Raw genomic sequence first — 21,450 nt, forward strand, 5'->3', positions numbered from 1 at the left:
TTATGGTTTTGTTGTTGCCTTTTTTGTTGTGATTTGGTTTTGTATTTTTTTGATAACTGTCTCCAGGACAGTGCTTTCTTCTTATCCCCCTTGCGGTAGCTTACCTTCTCCCATCATCCTCCACTCTGAAAATTAAAGCAAAATTCCACTGCATAATTTCTGTAACCTCTTTGATTACTTTTATTGCTTTCATAAATCTGTAGTCCAGCCAACCCACTGACTCTGCTCCTTGCCTGTTCAATCTATCAAACTACATAATCTAAGGCACTTCTTAGGTACCAGTCATTGCCCTGTAAGCTTTCTTTATCTGATGTGTTTAAGGAATGTTTTATTACAGTATTTGTCTTTATACTCCTGTTTTTCTTTAAATTTCCCCTTTGTCCTGCCTAATCTTTGTTTTACATCTAGCCTGCAACAGTTTATGCTCTGTTCTATTAGTGTCACTTGGGCATGATTTCCTTGTTTGGAAAGATAGATTTTCAGCTTTGATGAGCTCTTATACTTCATTATTTAACCATTGTATTGTTTTTCTTTTTTCTTTATATTTGTTATCGTTGTTGTTATTGCATATGGAGTCTAATATCAGTGTTATTAAGGCCACCTTCCTGCTGATCTTATGGATTTAAATTCCTTCTCTTTTCCTTTAAGACCCTTTCTAACTTGCTCTTTTATTTTTTTTTTCTTTTACTAGTTGTCCCTCCTGAAAATCACAGAATCACACAGAGTCAGAGAACCATAGAGGTTGGAAGGAACCTCTGGGGATCATGTAGCCCAACCCCTCTGCTAAAGCAGGTTCTCTGGAGTAGATTGCACAGAAACGCGTTCAGGCAGGTTTAGAACATCTCCAGAGGAGATTCCATAACCTCTCTGGGCAGCCTGTTCCAGTGCTCTGTCACCATCAAAATACTCAAGTTTTGTCTCCTGTTCAGAGAATGTGAGCAGTCTTATAGCTAATAGTACAAAAGGAAACAGTGCAGGAGAATACTGTAGAAATGATCGTGCCAATAGTTGCTATTTCCTATCTTAATCATGCATGCATCTGCTGTCATCTCCTCAGTCCTAATCAGTTGAGATGACTGAACTAAATGTACCATTTCCTTAGCGTGGTCCACAGAGGGACACTTCATATTGCGGTCAAACACAAATGATTTTCCTATGTTTGTCAGGTGACTCTTCCTAAAAGAAAGCTGAAACAGCCACATCTACCATCTTTTGTTCTGCTGTGTGTTATTGAAACCCTATGTAACTCAGTGCTTCTGTATCTCTTGGTTTGTTCTTTGTATGCTGTGAGGAGACACCTTCCGTGCTTGGGGAAGCATTGGCACATTACTTGTCAGGTTTGTTACAACTACGCAACTTCAGATCTACAAACGTAAAAATAGACTCGGTCACCTTCTGTTCCTTTTCATCACTGTGACTTTTTTAGCACTAGAGCTTTTTGCTCTTTTCATCTCAGTTTCCATGGTCATTTTCTCCTCTTTTCTCTTGTTTAGCCATGGTAGAACAGCCATATAATCCTTGTGCCGTGATCCCACACCCAATAACTTTAGAACAAGGTAGGGCCAGAGCAGTATTCAAATAAAATAACAAAATAAAACAAAAACAGAACAATTATTTTATTGTTTGTGTCTGACCAAAGAGAGCTCATTCATTCCAAACAGTTTTGAAGTGCAGTCTTAACATGGTACTGGGAGAGAACCTGAGAAATAAAAGCAAGATACTGCTTAATACTGCCTACTAGTGCTTATAAAATGTGCTAGGGGATGCTACGGGGGGGAGGAATCACCTGTTTCCACAAGAAACATGATCTATTCCATAGGTAAAAATCAGTTATAAGCCATGTGAGTGTTGTTAAATTCCTTCCTTGCTATCAAAGCATTTGTTCTGGCAGCTTCGTGAATGTATGGTAGAGCACAACAGTGTGTTCTTGTTGGCCAAGAACTAACTATACTTGGTTCCAGAGTGCACTAAGTATTACTGTTTCTTAAGAGAACGCTGTCATGCCATCTTTTTATTTGTTTCCTATGTATGTTTTCATTGTCCATGAAGTCATTTACAAGACTAAAATAATCCGAGACCTAAATTTGCCCATCTCCCACTCAGTAACTGGAATATAAAGAGAATTCAAGATATCTAGTTAATCTGTCAGCACAAATAGCTCCTCAATGAATTAACTGTGCCTACGAAAAAGAAAAAGAAAGAAGAAGGAAAAAAAAAAAAGGATAAACAAATCCTAGAACCCCTACTCATACTAGCTTTGTTGTGTTAAACACTGAAAGGAGCTCTGCCCAGTTTGATGAGCAGTATATACTCTGTATCAATCTGTGACATGTGGTGAAATGCTTCTTCTTGAAAACCTAGGAGAGAGAAGTAGTATAAATTAAGAGTAATCTCACTACAGCTATTTTTGAGTTCCTAACCAGTGAAAGTGTAAGTGTAGCAATATTATGCATCTATTAAAAATCTTGAAAGGCTCTTTATAACTAGATGATAGGAGTGATAACGTGTAATTTATTGATGTTAGACAGAGAAAAAAAATACACACAAAGTAGCAATTTTTTGTGTGAAAAGGGGTATGATAGAGGAAATAAAAACAGAGCAAGGGACTTCTCCCCAGAGCTTCGTGCCTGTATGTGCGGCCGTGTCAACTTCAACAAAAATACCTTGTGCTTTGATCCCATGTAGTGTTTCAAAAGAAGGCATAGCCCTCCCTGCATTCGAGAGTAAAACCCCTACATGTTATCTCTAATGTCTTTTGGCTGAGTAGAGGGTAAAATGTGCCTGAAGGCAGACCTGAGAAATAACTCTTAAGCACAACAGTAGTCTCACCTGTTAGTGTCTGTATGCATGTGTTTACCTGTAGTTCCCGAGTCTTTTCCCTATAGAGGAAAAAAAAAATATCAGAACTGACAATGTACATTTAACAGTACAGACCTATCTGATGGTGTCAAGTCACCCATGAAAGCTGTGTTCTTTTTTATTACTGTCATCTATTAGTTTAGAGCATTCTGTCCTACATTGTTCTTCCTATCAAAACAAGCAGGTGGTTTTGGAATGTGCCTGTTCCCCAGGATTGCAGAGGTCTCACTGAGGACAGAGATTTTCCCTGTGGCCTTCAGCATCATTGACATGAGCATGTACTGTTTCCCACTGGTTTTTGAATCTGAATTAGAAGCAGGCCTGAACGCTTACCCCCTAAACTCAAAATAAAGAAGCCACAGTCTAGCACAGTATGAATATCTGTCTCACAATATTTCTAAGTTGAGATATCCACCAAAGCACCCAGTTGTACTAGTTAACAATTACTCTTTCACTAACAGATAAAAAAGATAAATGGAAAAAAATAACCAAGTAAAATGTAGCTTTTTTCATGTGATAGCTTTCCTCTAGCCAGAACTGAGCGAGGCGCAGCCACTGGAAGATACAAAAGAGTCTTTTTCCCAGTCATGGGGACTGGCATTTACAGCTTCTCCTCCATTCCTTGTTTCTCCCATCAACCACTATGTCTGTGACCAGAAAAAAATCTCCTACATTTAAAGGCCTTTCTCTGGAAACATGTAGGATATAAGCGGACTGCAGTTCTCCCACCAAAGCCAACCATTTCTGTCCAACTGCACCCTTTTCCTAACTGCAACTCCCCACAGAAGATTTTAGCTTCAATAGAAACCTTCTAAACAGTTAATTATCTTAAGAGGTTTTAATCTATATTTTCCTTTTAACCAAAGCCCGTAGGCTTTCAGGCTTACTGTATTTAAGCACGCTCAAACTGATAAGCTTTTCCTCCTTGTCTCTCTGCCTGGGGGAAAACCTAACAATACAGCGCAAATCTGAAAGGGTTCGTGGAATAGCAATTGTCTCTTTTGGAGACACATTTTAATATATTTTAACTATTAGCCCTTGAATTCCTTCCTCCTCCGCACTCAGATCCCACCCTCGGCCCTTTCTTCTCCCAATGTTTCTGAGAGAGGACATAAATTTCTAGAATCCAACACAGAGAGATGACCAAAGGGGACTCCCCCATTAACTTTATACATTACTAGGATTTATGCAAAAGCCCTTAAATTAGGCAAAAACGTTCTGAATTAATATAGTAAGCTTTTAATATGGACCATTGAGTATCAAAATACGTCACCGTGGTTGCCTATATTTTTCTAAAGTTTATTCTTTTTCTCAAGAAATGTCCCTCATCCTTTGTTTAAATTAAGAGTATTTCAGCTTAATTCCTTGGGCATTGTTGGCCTATCTTACTTCTTTCCTAATCGGTGGCTCTTTTGCAACGTACCCACTGGTGCAGAATGCCTTCTGAGTGACAGCACCTGGCACGGCAGAGGAAAACCAGCAATACATGTATGCACCTAGGTTTTTAAAGAGCCCAAATGTCTTAAACTTATAGCCAATTAGAACAGTTGGGCCATGCTGGGCCTTGGCATAATCGTGCATGAGCTCTCTGGGAACAAGCGAATGCAGTTGAAACAGTTTTCATTTAGAATATTAAAATGTTCCCTAACGAAGAGGAGACGAGCACAGCCTGGTTTCTCTTCCTAGGAAATGGTGCCATCATGTGGCCACGTTACTTTCTCTGTTTCCTATTGCAAGAGGGTTGTTCTCTCTCTTTTCAGTGGTTTGCCGATCCCACTTTTTGCTAATGAAAATTGCTTACGAGTGGTCAGGGCACAAGAACTAGCACCCATATCATGAGATTGCCATCCAGGTGGAATACCTGTCAGTGCAGCTGTGGCAACAGCCCTGGTGCTTCTGCTGTTGACACTGTGTATGTGCAGTTGTAAGTAGTATGTTCAGCATAAAGAGGCATAAAGGAATCAAGGCACTAGAGCAGGGCAAAGGAAATAATGACTTTGTAAGCCTGGAGAACAAAATCTTATGGGACTTCTGGAATTAATTCTTGATCTTTCTCTTCAGAAGTTGTTCCGCATTTCTTGGATAAAGATTAATTGAGGCACCCAGTCCTTCTGCAGAACTGGGCACATGATGCTATCCCTCTTCTACAAACAAAGCAAACTGAGGTACAGGCATTGCTGCCCTGTAGATGAGGAGTAAATGGGGTTATGGCTAATGGACTCTTCCTGCAGACTTCCAGGCCAAGCACAGGGAAGTGATTCACTGCCTGCACCCCAAGCATCTTGCCTGAAATAGAGGCTTTTGTGCTCAGCGTTGAGGATTTAGGTCTGCTGGATGTAGAAGCAATTTTATGTGCAGAACACCTATGGTTTAGTCTTCTATTTGATGAAAAATGGATATCTCATCACTACGGATACTGAAAAGAACGGGGCAATTAGCTAAATAAATCATCCGTAGGACATTTGCTGAACATTGCTTAGCCTGCAGAAAAAGCCTGTCTTCTCAAAAAAGTTTAAAGACACTCTTATTAGCCATCTACTCTATATGTTTGCTCCTTGGAGAATAAGGTTGTGTTCGTGTGTGCATGCATTTCTGTCTTTCAAATAAACGTAGTTATTAGACTATGAAATTTAGAGAAGTTTGACAGGTTTCAGAACACAGTGATTCTTTTTTCCATAGATTTTATTACTGACACATTAATAGATGTTGTGCTGGTAAAAATACAGTACTTCCTGTTAAATGTAGACTGCTACATATTTTGATTCTAACAACAATCTGGTAGGGTTAGGGCAATTCGTGTAGTGTCATCTGGTGTTTGTTTTGGATAGATATTATAGAAGGAGATACTGATTTTCAAGATGTTCAAGCAGATGATTGGGTGAAAACTCCAGCAAACCTTTAAAGCAACAGAAAGCAAGAGCTGCTCCTGGTCAGATCTCCTGCTGAGGATACAAATGTTCTTCCTGTGTTCCTGAAACTCCATACAGGCTTTATGCCTTGAAGGCCCCTTTTCAGAATGAGGCCAAATATTCAGAAGAATCAATCTGAACAGAATTGGATAGATCGGTCTCTCTGGCATCACTGGGATGTACTAAGAAGTCAGCCACTACCGGGTTTTTAGGACTTTAAATTCAGGTCACTTCTTTGAGTGGAAAAGTGTCCTTCTGTTAAATGCAGTCTCAGAGAGTTGAAACCTGACGTAGGACTAATTTTGTCAATGGCAAATTGGCAGATATGAATTTTTACTCCATTAATGCAGTTTTATTTTAAAATGACTAATTTCAGAACAACAGAACATAAAACTTCATCACTAGGGATAAATCAGGTCATTGGAGCTGAAGAATGCACCCGTGGTTTTTGATTACTAAGGTTGGAACAGGAGATGCTGATGTATGGAAATGAGAAAACTTCCTATGGTAATTGTGGGGCTTTCATATGTTGTGATAGAAATGCTGTATTTTTAATGAACTGCCATGTTTATGCAAGACTTCAGATTTTTCATTCCAAATTAAGCATTCTTTACTGAGACATGCTTTTTTTTTTTTTTTTTTAAAGGAAAATCTGTAGAGTTGCATTTTGATAACAGGGCTTTATTTGCTTGATTGTATTTATTCTGTAAGGTATTTGAATACTATTATATCTGAGGTGTGTCAGGCAAGCATTTCATTCACATTGTTACTGAACAAAAATTCCAGTCTGAAAGATGATTCCTTAAGACCAATGTGGATTTTAAAAAAGTGGGCATTCTCTATTGTGCTGGATGCACGGGGTTAGGGTGTACATGTTATGTACACAAAAAGTCTCCAGGTTATATACATTTTACTCAATACATTTAAAGCTGCATAAGCATTACTGATTGATTGCTGCAAACTAATTGGTACAGTCTGATTGGATTAAGGCCACTTGGTGAGTTTTGTTTGGCTATACATTGGATTGGCAAATCTAGTGGCTAATGTTTTGTTGTTACTGTTCTTTACTTCCCTACCTATGTGCTACAAGAGGCTGCAAAATGTAGGTAGCACAAGACACATTGCAAAATATACCTCAAGACGCAATGCAGACATAAAAATATACATTGTGACTTGTATGGTATAATCATTACAACATCTCTCAGCTAGAATACTTAACCTGCTTTAGGGCAGTGCATTTTTAAGTGAAAGAAGGACAAATGGAGTAGAAGATGGGAGAAGACAAGAATGGGGAGAGTATGTATGTCCAGTGAGTGTGATGAGTAGAACAGAGTTTGGATTTTCTGGGAAAGACAGGCTTAAAGAAGAAATGTGAGGTATTTTCCAGTATGTGGGAGGTTGCTATAGAAAGGAAAATAGTCAACACTTCTCTTTGTCTGTTGAAGAAAAGGATGATTAATTGATTTCCAAGTAGAATACTAGGAAAACTTTCTTCTTATAAAGATGGTAGACAGTCTGTCTGAGGAGAGAGTGGAAATCCCACGCATTTGTGGTTTTTGCACATGTCTTAGGCAAATTTCTGAGTGCGTAGTGTAACTAAATTGTTCTCACCACGAGGAAGAGGAATAAACTTGATGACTATAAGAAGAACTTAACACGTCCTTCTGCTACAGCTAGCAGGCTGTGATCCTCTAGTACTTGATTTGGAGAGCAAGGTTAGAGATAATCGAAACAAACCACTGTTGGGACAGAGAGTAAAGAGTAGATGATTATGCTGGTCTCCAGCAGCAGCAGGTTAATTTAGTTTGTGGTGCTTCCAGGAACTGGATTACAAGTGCACATATTCTATAGGAGATAAAATGTCTCCAGCTTTTCTTCAGTCACTCTGAGTGGGAGATCTTCTCAGTGCAAGGCCTGAGAAGCTTGTCAGGAAGACAAGCTAAAGCAGCAATATCAAAATAGTTCTAGTTAATCTTGTCTAAGTATCAGTGAGATGAATTGCCAAACAATTTTCTGAATGCTTCTGCAGAAAATTGAGGCCAAAACTCAATCCATTTATGTTTCAATAGGCCTACCAGCTCTGAAGTATATGAGGTGACTATTTCACCCTTGAAGTATGAAGTTAAGAGTAGAGCCTTTGGAGTTCCCCCTGCTGAGTTATTCCTGTGAAATACCACACAGTAAGTTTCAAAAAAGAGCCAGGATTCCAGCAACACTGGCAGCTTGCTCCAGGTGAAGGCCATGCACTGAGCTACTGCTGGCTTACAGAAGCTGCAGTGGTTTCCTCATCACTGTTTCTAGGAACGGTCAGTCATCATTGTGCAGTCTGCTTTGAGAGACTGTGATTTTGAAGGGCAATAGAGAAAATCAAATTCTGTAATACCTTACAGCTATGAGCTTTAAGGCAACAAACGTTGGCTTTGCAGAAAGGGACATCTAGTGGCTATACAAAAAAACCCTTACATTCTAAAACATACAGCGTAGCCGTTTGTATATGACCAGCAGTCTTGAGCATTCTGTACAACTTTGTAACTGTGCTACATCATGCATTTGCTTGGATCATTCTCTACGTTTCTGACAAAAGTCACTTTTGTGAGCTGTATCTTTCCACTTTTGTGAAGATCTATGTATTGTAGCTTTAATGTATAGAAATCTTCCTTCAAGCTGTACTTGATGTATCTCATGGCTTTACTTCCACGTATTTTAAAACATCTTCCGAGAGTCCACTGCCTGCTGTTTCCTTCTGCCTTTGTACCCTCAGCACCCTCTGGCACTGCACTTGGAGAGATTCTCACTGTCATTGTCATGGTAAAAATCTGCCTTCCTTCGAACACCCTTAGCATAAAAGTCAGCAGGAGGGGTGGAAGAGATTCAAGAAAACACTAATCTAAGCACTCAGTCATGTATTACACAACAAAAGTTTTTCCCTTTCCCATCCATGTTGTGCTCCTTCTTACTGGCTAAGGATGAATTCCATGCATGTTTCTGTGAATAGCCTGACAGTTTAATCGGTACATTTGCATATGGGGAAACGGAGCTTTTTTCAAAGTTGCACAGTAATATGGTTCACCTTTATGCCATGCCAGCTTCAAATTGCATCTCAGGAGGATTGCAAATGTGCATAATCTGCGCTGTTGATTGGGCTTTTTTTTTCTTTTTTCTTCCTCTTTTTTCTTTCTCTCTCTCTCTTTTTTTTTTTTAACTGCCCAAACTCCTATTCATTGCCCATCTGAGTAAGAATAGCCTTTGCGTTTTCAAACCCATTCTTTCCTATATGGTTTGTGAATACCCCTCCAATCAGAACTTGCTTCATAGAAAGGGGACAAAACCATTTTACAGGAGTTTCTTAGAATGAGTCCATTGGGATCTCTACATCATATTTACTGGACAAAAAAAAGGGGGAGAGGCGGGGAGGCACTTAACAAAGGCCACTTGAATTTCACAGAAAGTTTCCCACTGTCTCATGTTTAAAAGAGTGGCAGGCCTGAGCAGAGCCTGAGACAGTAGTCTTTTTCCTGAGCCAGGCATTCTGTAGGTGAGTGACTGAGTGAGTGAGTGTGTGTATGCGTGTGCACATATGCACCCACATGTGGGTGTTGCTGGATCTTGTGACGAACTGATACACTCTGAGACATGCTGAAAGAACTGATACCAGCTTGGGCTTGCCTAAGATTCTAGTATTCTTTATCAGAATATCACATTTACTTTAGAGTTAAACCTAGCGAGTCCAGCTCTTATGGGAAACACCACCTTTGGACTTTCTGCTTAGAACAATATAGAGTAAGGGACAACTCCAGAACTTGGATCTGGAGATAGTTCCCTGCAGAAAGGGAGAGGCTGCGTTGAACAGGGCAATCTCTACGACTTGTTAGAGTGAACTGCTGCTTCTTTTATGCTATTGTGGTTTGTGTACTAGCTTCTCTAACACAGTCATTGCAAGTACTTTGGTTGTACTTTGAATGGGTATGGTTTTCAGTGTTGAAAATCAAGGAAGATAGCTTGGGAAAATCATTCTCAAAATCTGCATGAGATCGTGTTGTTTTTGTTTTGTTTTTTACCATTCATTATGAGTCTCTTCCATGCACCACTCTTAGATCCTTAAGGAGTGAATTTCAGTTGTTTTTCTGTTGAAGTAGGGAAGATGTTTCAATTTCACTTGAAGAAGTAGAGAGACTAGATGAGGCTTTTTTTAAGAGAGAGCTCTGTTTATACCAGGCACAACCAAAATACCTTTGTCTTACATGGAGTGACTCACATTGTCACAATTATATCAATATGTCACGATGTATATTTTAATGTCTACGTTGTGTTTTGCTATATATTTTATAATGTGTCTTGTGCTACTTATGTTTTACGACATTTTGAGTAATCATGGTGGTAAACCATAAGGAAATGAGGCAGCAGATAGGTAGGCAAGTAAAGAAGATTAACAACTAAACACTAGCCACTAGATTTGCCAATCAAATGTGTAGCCAAACAAAACTCACCAAGCAGCCTTAATCCAATCAGATTGTACCAAATAGTTTGTAGCATCCATTTGTTGGAAATATCCAAATAATTTTTGTCAGGACGGTATCTCTGATAAAAGCAGATTTTATTTGTGATTGCAATGGCGGGCGTGCAGGAGCACCCCTATGGACACAACATGACAGTCTTCCCCCCTTGCCTCTCCCCCCCCTCCCCTGTCTCCCCACTGGGTACTCCAGGTTCACAATCTTATCAGAAGGTTTACATTTGTTAATTTATTTGTTATCTGGTGTCAATCCTATCGTCTCCAAGATGTCTCAACACTCTTCTTGTTCATATTGATATGGTGATTTTGTTCAGAGTAGTTCTTGTTAAACAAAGAGTAGAGAGGGGTGGTGGCCCCTCTCTTCCTCAATACCTTCTTCAGGCACTCCCTGAGGCATTTAACGAATTGTCCTTTTAATTTGCTCAGGATACTCTAGCAATGCGTGTGACATATATTTTCAATGCTGGCTATACATAAGTTGTTACTAGCTTATATATGTATATTACTTTACTTATATACTGAGTATGTATTGATTTATCTAGGGGATTAGAAATGAAAATTTATCAGAGAAGCCCAATAAAGTAGAAAGGCCCCCTGAAAAGAACTATTAATTCTAATAAAGGACCCAAATGGTAGCAGAGGCCCTGAAATTAACAAAAATCTTATTTTGTTTTGATGCAGAAACAACATTTCAATTCCCACACATTCAATACTGCTTACGCAGCTTTAAATGTATTGAGTAGAAAGAATGTTATCGGGAGACTTTTTGTGCTGGGTGTGCATGTTAAATGGAGTGATCTGCCATGGATCCAGTGCCATAATAAAGAATGTTTGCTCTTTAATACCACATTGGTCTTAAGGAGTTATCTTTTAGACTGGCGTTTCTGTTCAGTAACAAAATGACTTTGAGTCCAGTTCATACACCTCAAGGAATTTAGTGTCCTAGATCAGTTCCTATTAGAGAGCTATTCACATCAGTCTCTTGTGAGCACACACATCTCTTTTTCTTAGCCTTGTTTAACCCTGACTGGTGATTTTCATTAGTAGCTAATGACCATATGCATTGCAACAGAGAAGGCTTCTGAAACTTGCAGATAATCCCCATCTTTCCTTCCTTCTGTACATGATATGTGAACAGGTATTGAGATTCACTTTCCTGATTTCTTGATGCAGATCACAGTGAAAAGAAGCTGAGGATGCTTTTTTTTTTTTTTTTTTTAATTTAACTCACAAAATTAATGCTTTCTGCCAAGGTTCATATGAACAAGGTAGAAGAGTTCTTTTCAGATCAGGCCTAGCCAGCATGAATTCATGAAAGGCAGGTCCTGTTTGATCTACCTGTTCTTGACCCACCTGTTGATTGAGGGAAATGCTATGGACGTAATTAATCTACCTAGAATTTAATAAAACCTTTGACTGTCTCCCATAGCATTTTCCTGGAGAAGCTGGCAACACATGGCTTGAACAAATACACTTTTCACTGAGTGAAAAAGTGGCTAGAGGGCCAGGCCCAGTGAGTGGTGATGAATGGAATTGAATCCAGCTGACAGCTGGTCACTAGTGATGTTCTTCAGAGGTCAGTACTGGGCCTGTCCTGTTTAATATCTTTAGATAATGTGAACTGTGCACCCTCAGTACGTATTCAGATGACATCAAGGTGGGAGGAAGTGATGACCTTCCTGAGAGTAGAAAGGACCTACAGAAGGATCTGGATAAGCTGGATTGATGGGCTGAGTCCAATTTCCAAGTCCAAGTTCCAAGTCCTGCATTTCAGTCACAACAACTGCATGCATCGCTAAAACTGCCGAAAGGAGGTTGTGGTGAGGTGGGAGTTAGCCTCTTCTCCCAGGTAATTAGCAATAGGACAAGAAGTAATGGCCTTAAGTTAAACCAAGAGAGGTTAAGGTTAGTTAGCAGGAAAAAATTATTCTCAGAAAGAGTGGTGATGTAATGGAACAGTCTGCCCAAGGAGGTGGTGGAGTCACCGTGCTTGGAGATTTTCAAGGAGAGGGTAGATGTGGCACTGAGGAACACTGTGTATAGAGGACACAAGTGTGGTTTGGTGGTTGTACTAGGTGATCTCCATGGTCTTTTCCAACCTTTATGATTCTAGGATTCTGTATCTCTTCTTATTATCAAATTCCCCATTTGATAAAACAGAGGATAAACTAGATCCATTTTTCCAGGATCCTATTTCCAGGAGAACATCTTAAATACCTATTCTCATGAAGGGGAAGTAATAGGGTCAAACCAAGTAGTGAGCAATGTTTTGTGATGGGAAGCATACTGATAGGCTGGCACTCAAAGGGAGATAAAGATAAATGGATTCCTATGGAATAACTTGCCATGGCCTACTGTAAGTCTTGAGAAGGTCCTCTGTTTATCACTAATCCTCCATCTATCTGTTTCTCCACCAACACAAAGCTTTTACAAAGTTCTCTTCCTTTCAAATCAAGGCTATCTTTTAAAAAAATGTATGTTTTCCATACTTGTGTGGTCTGACATGCTGGGAAGGAAAGAATCTGGAACTATCTTGGAGGCCTCTGGAGAATAACTGCCTGGGTGGAGTAATTCATACATTATTTTGTTTAATAGTAATTGTGGTGCCCATGAAGGAAAGGCTCCAAATTGCTAAGACATTTTTCCAATCCTGATGATCCAGATCATCAGAAGAAGAAATTCAGGTTTCCCAGCAAAGCTTATTAACCAAGACAGAAGTAATTCACAACATCCATAATATTGTTAGCAGTTTTCTCCTTGTTACAGTTATCTGGGCATCCCCCTAGTGCTCTGACTTCACATCTTCTGATACTGGCTAGTTCACATCTGTTAGCATCAGACTTCTTCAGACAGCTTGGCCTCATCAGGATTTCCAATTTCTTTTATCATCATCATCTTCACAGAATTAAAATGACAACCTTGTCCAAGGAGATTTCTCTATGAAGCACCAAAAGAAAAAAAGCTTGAGATGGCAGGAGTACATAAATGAGAAGGAAACAGTGGAAGAGGAAAAACTCCACATTTTCCTGCAAATTGTAATACATAATATTCTATAGCTTGCATATGAGATATAAGACACCCATTAGGCCGGACCACAGGATCACTGTTGGGTTAAAAAGCAAGTGTACGAAACCACTTTTGATGCCAGTTATTTGCTCTTTGTATTTCTCTTAAAGCAGACGGTGGCACTAAGCTTGTTTAATTTACTCATACTTCTCTATCAAATTCCACTTTTAGATTCTTACGCACTAACTGTGCAAAATGTGCTGTAACTTTGGTAGGAATATTCAAGAAGAAATGTTCCATAATACTGTTAGCGATTTAAAAGATGAAAAAGTAGTTTCTGCCATCAAAATCTAAGTAGATGAAAAATGAATAAAGAACATGAGAAGAAATAAAAAAGCATTAATCCAAAGAATGCAGGTTGGACATAGGGAAAAGTGAATCAACAGTTTAAGAAATTAGACGTGAAGGTTAATTTTGAAGGATACGTTTGCTTTGTACCTATATCAGTTAGATGTCTTTCTAAACTATTCCCTATTTAGATTATTCAGCCAAACTAAGACTAAGTCTTAGAGAAAATGCCTGTAATTTTCCAGTTTCTGTCAAGTAAATAACAGAAGGAGAACATTTGTTTATATGATGGTATTCTGGTGCCAATCAGAACTTGGGATATGCTATAAACTAAAGGGACAGCTCATGTTAATTTTTTTGCTTTGGGTTCTTAAGGAGGATTGTTTGTCGCTATTGGATAGCAAATGTTCTCAACCACAACCCCAGACAAAACTGTGCGTGGGATTTTAGGAACATTTACAGTATAAATCTTGATATCTTGGAAAGTGAACGCCAACTTTTTGTACAAGTAGCTGTAGCATAAAAGCCAGTATGCAAATTCCTTGAAATGACATTCTAGATAGAAACCACATTTTCATGTAGACTCTTTGCATTAACAAGTTGATGTAAAGGGTAATTAAAGTAAGAATTTGATCACTTCTGGAGTAGATCCACATCCGTACAGCTTAAAACCCAGCTCAGTGCTTACTGTTGGCTGGCTCTAGGATTTTAAAGCCATGTAAGCTGGTAGGAAGTTTGAGGCCCAGAAATGTGGTTGAAACATTAACTAGCTGCACTTTCTTTGCCTCCTTTTGTTCAGAAATTCAGAACTTTCTCAACTCTGCAAAAGAGTTGTATAATTTTACTCCTATCCTTAAAAAGGCGATATCTTCTTACTAGTGCCTTTGTTTGTGACTTTTATGGTATAATCTCTTTTGTTTACCCAGTGGGCAGTCACCTTTGTCAATGTCCTGTCTGCAGAGGAAAAGACCCAATCTCCTCTTTTCTTTTTTTTTTGTCACCTGCTTTGCTACAGGTAACATCAGTTGCAAGGGGATGACAGAGCGCATTCATAGCATCAACCTTCACAACTTCAGCAATTCTGTGCTCGAGACCCTCAACGAGCAGCGCAACCGTGGCCACTTCTGTGACGTGACGGTCCGCATCCACGGGAGCATGCTACGCGCCCACCGCTGCGTGCTGGCGGCTGGCAGCCCCTTCTTCCAAGACAAGCTGCTGCTGGGCTACAGTGACATCGAGATTCCCTCAGTGGTGTCAGTCCAGTCTGTGCAAAAGCTCATTGACTTCATGTACAGTGGGGTGCTGCGGGTCTCGCAATCAGAGGCCCTTCAAATCCTCACAGCTGCCAGCATCCTGCAGATCAAGACTGTGATTGATGAGTGCACAAGGATTGTCTCGCAAAATGTAGGAGAGGTCTACCCGGTGATTCAGGATTCTGGCCAGGAGACACCCAGAGGAACACCCGAATCAGGCACCTCGGGGCAGAGCACCGACACAGAATCTGGCTACCTGCAGAGCCACTCACAGCACAGCGTGGACAGGATCTACTCAGCCCTCTATGCCTGTTCCATGCAAAATGGCAGTGGAGAGCGCTCCTTCTATAGTGGGGCTGTGGTCAGCCACCATGAAACAGCCCTGGGTCTCCCTAGGGATCATCACATGGAAGACCCCAGCTGGATTACCAGGATCCATGAACGGTCACAGCAGATGGAGCGGTACCTCTCTACTACTCCAGAAACCACACATTGCCGCAAGCAACCACGCCCTGTCCGAATTCAAACCTTGATGGGCAACATACATATTAAGCAGGAGATGGAAGATGACTATGACTACTATGGCCAACAGAGGGTGCAGATCCTTGAGCGCAATGAGTCTGAGGAATGCACTGAGGACACTGATCAAGCAGAAGGCACTGAGAGTGAACCCAAAGGGGAGAGTTTTGACTCAGGAGTCAGTTCCTCCATTGGTACTGAGCCTGATTCTGTGGAGCAGCAGTTTATGACTGGTCTGGGCAGGGATGGGCAGCAAGAACCTTCTCAAGCAGATCAAAATGATATCCCTGCTGATGGCAGTCAGCCTCAGCAGCAGCAGCAGCAGCATGTGGATGCCAACTCTTCCTCGCCAGAGAGAAGCAATGACGTTGAAATGGACAGCAAAGTGCTCACAGTCAATAACAGCACCGAAAAGGGGGCTTTGCAGCCTTCTGTCAACACAACTGTTGCCCAACCGTTGCCAACCACACAGATCTACTTACGCCAGACAGAATCCCTCACCAGCAATCTGAGGATGCCACTGACTCTGACCAGCAACACTCAGGTCATTGGCACAGCTGGCAACACGTACCTGCCTGCCCTTTTCACTACACAGTCTGCTGGCAGTGGCCCTAAGCCTTTTCTCTTCAGCCTGCCCCAGCCCATAGCTGGCCAACAGACACAGTTTGTGACAGTGTCCCAGCCTGGCCTGTCAACTTTCACTGCTCAACTGCCAGCCCCTCAGCCCTTAGCCCCATCTGCGGGCCACAGCACAGCAGGTGGGCAAGGCGAAAAAAAGCCTTACGAGTGCACTCTCTGTAACAAGACTTTCACCGCCAAACAGAACTACGTCAAGCACATGTTTGTACACACAGGTAAGAGTTTGTCCTATTGGCTTACACATGAAGCCAGGGAAAATCCTTTACAAACAAGGACTTAAGTTCTGTTTCCCAACCTGACAGCCCTCAGCACAAACAGAAGGGAGAGGCTACCCAGGGAGCTGGTATCACTGAACACTAAGCTGACTGCATTGAAGTTGAGCCCCTGTGGACACACATAGGTCCCACACAGGGGTCTAACTGTGCATGGTGCAGAAACAAGCTCTTTTTGCTTGGAGTAAAAGGTGTCCTGCATCCATACAAGAAAATGGTAAGCACTTGTTTTCCTCTGCTAGCTGGTCAGGCAACACTTAAGTGGCATGACAAAATTATTATAATAGAGTCATCAAAAGAAGAATGCATCTACTGTGGAAAAGCTTCCCAATGCTACACCTGTAGGGGTTTAGGTTCAAATGGTGATGACTGGAATGACGTTAGGGCATGTTCATTCCTGGTGAAGTTGCAGCACCAGGTCCAGGCCACAAACAATGCCACATATTTTCTAAATCTCACATACATTTGGAGTTCTTTAGGATGTTTTTCTGTACTTCTGTACTACTTTTTCTTAAATGTTTCACAGAAACATGAGACTCAGAAAAAAAAATTAAAGTAATGAATGTAGAACATAGCAGCAGCACCCTTCTTCTTTAAAAAATGTTTTTAGTACATGATCTTTTGAGGCAACGTAGGTGACTGCTTTTACTACTAATCCAAAACTACCTTTTCTAGCTTTGTTTAGTTATAAGATTTTAAATCAAGGATATTGTATCTATCTACCTATCTGTCAGTCATGGAGAAGATGTTTGGGTTTTAGGACTAAATTTTGCTTTCTTTAGCCCTCATCTCATTTTGATTTTGGAAAGAAATTCCAGTTTAGAGAAAGAATAAATATTTCTCTCACCAACCAGTCTTTTTGTTAACATCAGATCTTAAAATAAATGTTGGGGTTGTGATATATAGAGTAGAACCTGGAGAAATTGCCTAAGGTATGGAAAGAATGTAAATCATGCCTCTCTACTGTATCAAGTAAATTTCACTTCCATGTAAGTAAACTTTTAACTACTATTTATGTATAAGCATCACTTAAATTAAAAAATCCTTTAGAAATCTAAGGCAATCATGTACATACATATAATTTACAGTAAGGTTCACTTCTCAGAACTGATAAAAAATGTATGGTTACAAAGATCAAGAATCCTTAGTCCCAAGATTATCCTTTTGTGTTTATGTTCTCTATCTTTCTGCTGTGGATAAGTGGCTAAAATACTATGTCGATAATGTTGTGTTTTTCAGGAAAATATCCCATTAGAAAGACAGTCAGTTATATCTGCATCCTTGTTCTAAGAGCTAGAAAGGCTTTTCTTTTTTTTTTTTTACAAATAATTTCACTGAGATTGGGTGCTTTACCTTCCCCAGTCTCAACTATGCACTGCATGCATAGATTAGATAAAGTAAATGTATCCCATGATGTTCTCAGAAATTAGCGTTCTGGAAACACGGTGCTAGAACATATGCAGTGACCTGCGCCTTATAAACCATCATTGCCTTCTCCTATATGCTACACATTAATATTGAGTAACTTTCTCATGTTACTGGCTAAAAGCAGTCAAATATAAAGTAAAGAACCAAAAGGAAGAATGTAAACATCTAATTGATGGAATACCTGTTTTCAAGATGAAGAATAATGGGAATAAAGAATCTACAGTAGGAAAAGGCAACAAAGTGATTACTTAAGAAACACGTAAATTGGCATAATTGGCAAAGAAAATCTAAAAAGTTTTAAGATTTTTAGGAAAGAACTCCCAGGAAGGCTTTGAAGCTAAGATTAGAAAAAAGCCAGAACCCAGCATATCTTAGAAATATGTGCAGACAAAAATGAGGGTGTTTTTATAGCATAATCTTAACAAGGTCTAGAGCAGAGGAGACTGACTTATTGCAAACTCTGGGAGATATGTTGCCTAAGGCAAAAATGAGCACTGTAAATGTAATCAGTCTCTTGTAAATTAGCCTGACATGATTATAGCTGACACACTATCATTTTCTACATAACACGTCAAGTATATTGGCCTGTCTATGCTCACCACACTATTGTGTTCAACAAAGCCAAGAAATTTAATTTTTTTTATACAAATATCTTTGACCAAGTCAAGACAAAATCATTGTTGCTACACAGACATGGAGCTCGTGGATTCTATCCACAAATGTTGCCATCATATGTGCAAGCTGTGAGATAAAGAGAAACAAAAACTCAGAAGTGACAAGAAAAGTGGATCCTTCCCATCCAATCCATATGAATCATGCCCTCTGAAGACTGAATGTACCTCACTGCACAAAGAGAAAATAATATATTACCACAGGAATGTGATGGTCCCTGAAAATTGACTCTTCAAGATTTAAAGCAGTCCTAGGCAGATTGTAAAAGGGAGGAAGTAGGATGTGAAAGAAAAGGATCTCTGGTAGACTGGAAATTGCAGAATAGTCAAAGGAAAATTATTTTTCAGTCAGCAAAACAGAGGATGACTGTGACAGTTTCAGAGTTATGGGAATGTCTCTCTCCCTGATAGGCTTAGGGCTGATAACTTGCCACATCTGAAATATACAAGAGATTTTAAAAGATTTGAAAGCACCTTTTGATGTGACATTTGGGTTGTTGGATGTTGTCTGTATTATCAATACAGCTATATATTTGTATTATGGAATACACAGTAATCCATATTTCAGATATTAGATTTGACCAGAAAAAGGGGCTGCAAATGTAAACTCTCATAAAAAAGCTGGATTCCCTTGGCAATCTTAGCACTTATCTTCCTAGAAATCTAAAGCAATTTGACAGAAAAGAGTGTATTACAGGTCAACTGTCTGGTCAATCATGTTTTTATTGCATACAGGTAGGGAAATGGAGGCACTAAAAGGTAAAATAACCTGACCAAGACCTTCCTAAGAAGAAGTGAAAGAGAACTGGACAGAAACAGTGTTCTCTCTCCTGCCCAGGGCAGCAGAGGTTGTGCCACTGAAGCTGAGCATAGACGCCAGAATCTTTTATCTCCACTCTGTCTTTGCAATTGTTTGTTCTAGGAGCTCACATGAGCTCCATTTTACAGTGTGTAAATTGGGAGTACCTATAGCCTCCATTGTAAAGCATCGTGAATCCTCTGATCAAACAAGATTTTGTGTAAGAAAACACAGTTATTAACAGAATTTCTCTTTCTTAGACAGAGCATCTCTCCAGAGGCCCCTGTGGGGTACACCATTCATTTACTGCAAAGCATCATAATTCTGTTACCTTTTTTTATTATTATTATTTTTTTTTTTTCCCATCTAATTTTCTTTTTCTCTCTCTTTGGTAATGGGCAGGTGAGAAACCTCACCAGTGCAGCATCTGTTGGCGCTCCTTCTCTCTAAAGGATTACCTAATCAAACACATGGTGACGCACACCGGCGTGAGGGCCTACCAGTGCAGCATCTGCAACAAACGCTTCACCCAGAAGAGCTCCCTGAATGTGCACATGCGCCTGCACCGCGGGGAGAAGTCCTATGAGTGCTATATCTGCAAGAAGAAGTTCTCCCACAAGACCCTGCTGGAGAGGCATGTGGCTCTGCACAGTGCCACCAACGGCACGCCTGGAGCCACCGGCACCGGCGCCAGGGCCGTCCCCGCCGGGGTGGTGGCCTGCACAGAGGGGACCACGTACGTCTGCTCTGTCTGTCCAGCTAAGTTTGACCAAATTGAGCATTTCAACGACCACATGAGGATGCATGTGTCAGACGGATAAGTAGAATCTCTCTCTCTCTTTGTTGTGAACAAAAAATAGAAACAACAACAAAAGCTATGGCACTAGAATTTAAGAAATGATTTTTGTTTCATTTTTACCTTTATTTTCCTCCTTTTTTTTGGGTTCGTTTCGTTTTGTTGTTTTTGTACTACATGAAGAACTGTTTTTTGCCTGCTGGTACATTACATTTCCGGAGGCTGGGTGAATAATAATTTTCCCAGCCTCCCTTGGATGGTGGCCTTAAGGCCAGGTAGTGCTTCACGAGCTCCACTGGTTGGATCTCTAACTACTGGCCTCTAAATACAACCCTTCTTTACTACAAAAAAACAAACAAACAAACAAAAAAATCAATAAAAAATCAAAAAACAGACAGAAAAATAAATAAAAAAAAGATTTCTTTTTTCTCACTTGTGAAGAGACACTAAAAAAAAAAAAAGAAACGAAACAAAATATATTACAAAATCTACAAGGCCTACTGTCGTTATAAGTACACCGTTCGCAGTGTTTCAATGGACATAATTCACAATGCTGACCGCTTTTGGACTTCACAGTATCCAGTTAGAACTGTGGAATATTTTACTTCTGGTTGAGCAGCAACCAGAGGAACCAAGGCCCTGCTGGTCTCCACCACGTGTCTGCTTTCTCACTCACATGCACCCACAAACACACGAAAGGGCTGAGAGGAGTGCAAGGCAGTGTGGCTTGGATAATGTGGAGTCCCTGCAGGATGAGGAAAAAGAATCAGAGGTTCCTCACCTGGATTCTGCTCCATCCCACGCTCTCTGGCTCACCCTCCCCGCTGCTTTTCCCATATCATCACCACCTTACAGCAGAAACCAAGAAGATTCAGACAACGAGCAACGGTGGCTTTTTGTAATTTATTCAGTGTCTTCGCTGAGCCCAGGGCCTCAGCACAATCAAGAGGGACTTTCACAGAAGGCAAAGAGAAACACAGAGGAAAATCAAAGATATCAGAGGTTGCAACCTATGGATCTAGGTACAAGAGAAGGGTTAGTTCCCACAATCTTTGCAAAAAAAAAAAAAGTTAGCATCAGGATTTATTCTTGTGGAAGAAGGAGGAATAGAGGGTGGGCGGGGAGGGGAATAATTAAAAAGAAAAAAAAAGAAGTTATTGGGACTTTTTTTAATTCAAAATTTTATAGAGGGGCAAAAGTGACGTTTACCAGATAGAATGCTGATTTTTTTAATATATTTACAACAGTATTTGTGTAAAAAAAAAACAAAAAGTGAGATTGTTAAAAGTAATTTTTTCTTTGTTTTCTTTTTTGTTCTGCGTACACTGCCACTAATATCTTCTCTTTTTATTATATATATGAATATATATATAAATATATATTTTTATTTTAAATTGAGACTGTTATGGTTAGCTAACCTGCTTCCAGATAGAGGGGG

General features: G+C 40.1%; 1 protein-coding gene across 6 annotated transcripts in view; it reads left to right on the forward strand.

Annotated features, from left to right (window-relative positions):
• ZBTB20 (zinc finger and BTB domain containing 20) overlaps nucleotides 1–21,081 on the forward strand; it is a 397,155-nt gene extending 376,074 nt beyond the window's left edge. For all 6 annotated transcript variants that reach the window (XM_031556020.1, XM_031556022.1, XM_031556018.1 and 3 more), the window contains 2 exons: nucleotides 14,651–16,261; nucleotides 19,619–21,081. In XM_031556020.1, the coding sequence (XP_031411880.1) occupies nucleotides 14,671–16,261; nucleotides 19,619–20,037 (2,010 nt within the window). In that variant the 5' untranslated portion in view covers nucleotides 14,651–14,670 and the 3' untranslated portion in view covers nucleotides 20,038–21,081. The remainder of the gene's footprint in view (nucleotides 1–14,650; nucleotides 16,262–19,618) is intronic.
• The last annotated feature ends 369 nt before the right edge of the window (nucleotides 21,082–21,450 follow it).

Source organism: Meleagris gallopavo, chromosome 1 (genome assembly GCF_000146605.3).
Source record: "Meleagris gallopavo isolate NT-WF06-2002-E0010 breed Aviagen turkey brand Nicholas breeding stock chromosome 1, Turkey_5.1, whole genome shotgun sequence".
Taxonomy (NCBI): Eukaryota; Metazoa; Chordata; class Aves; order Galliformes; family Phasianidae; genus Meleagris; species Meleagris gallopavo.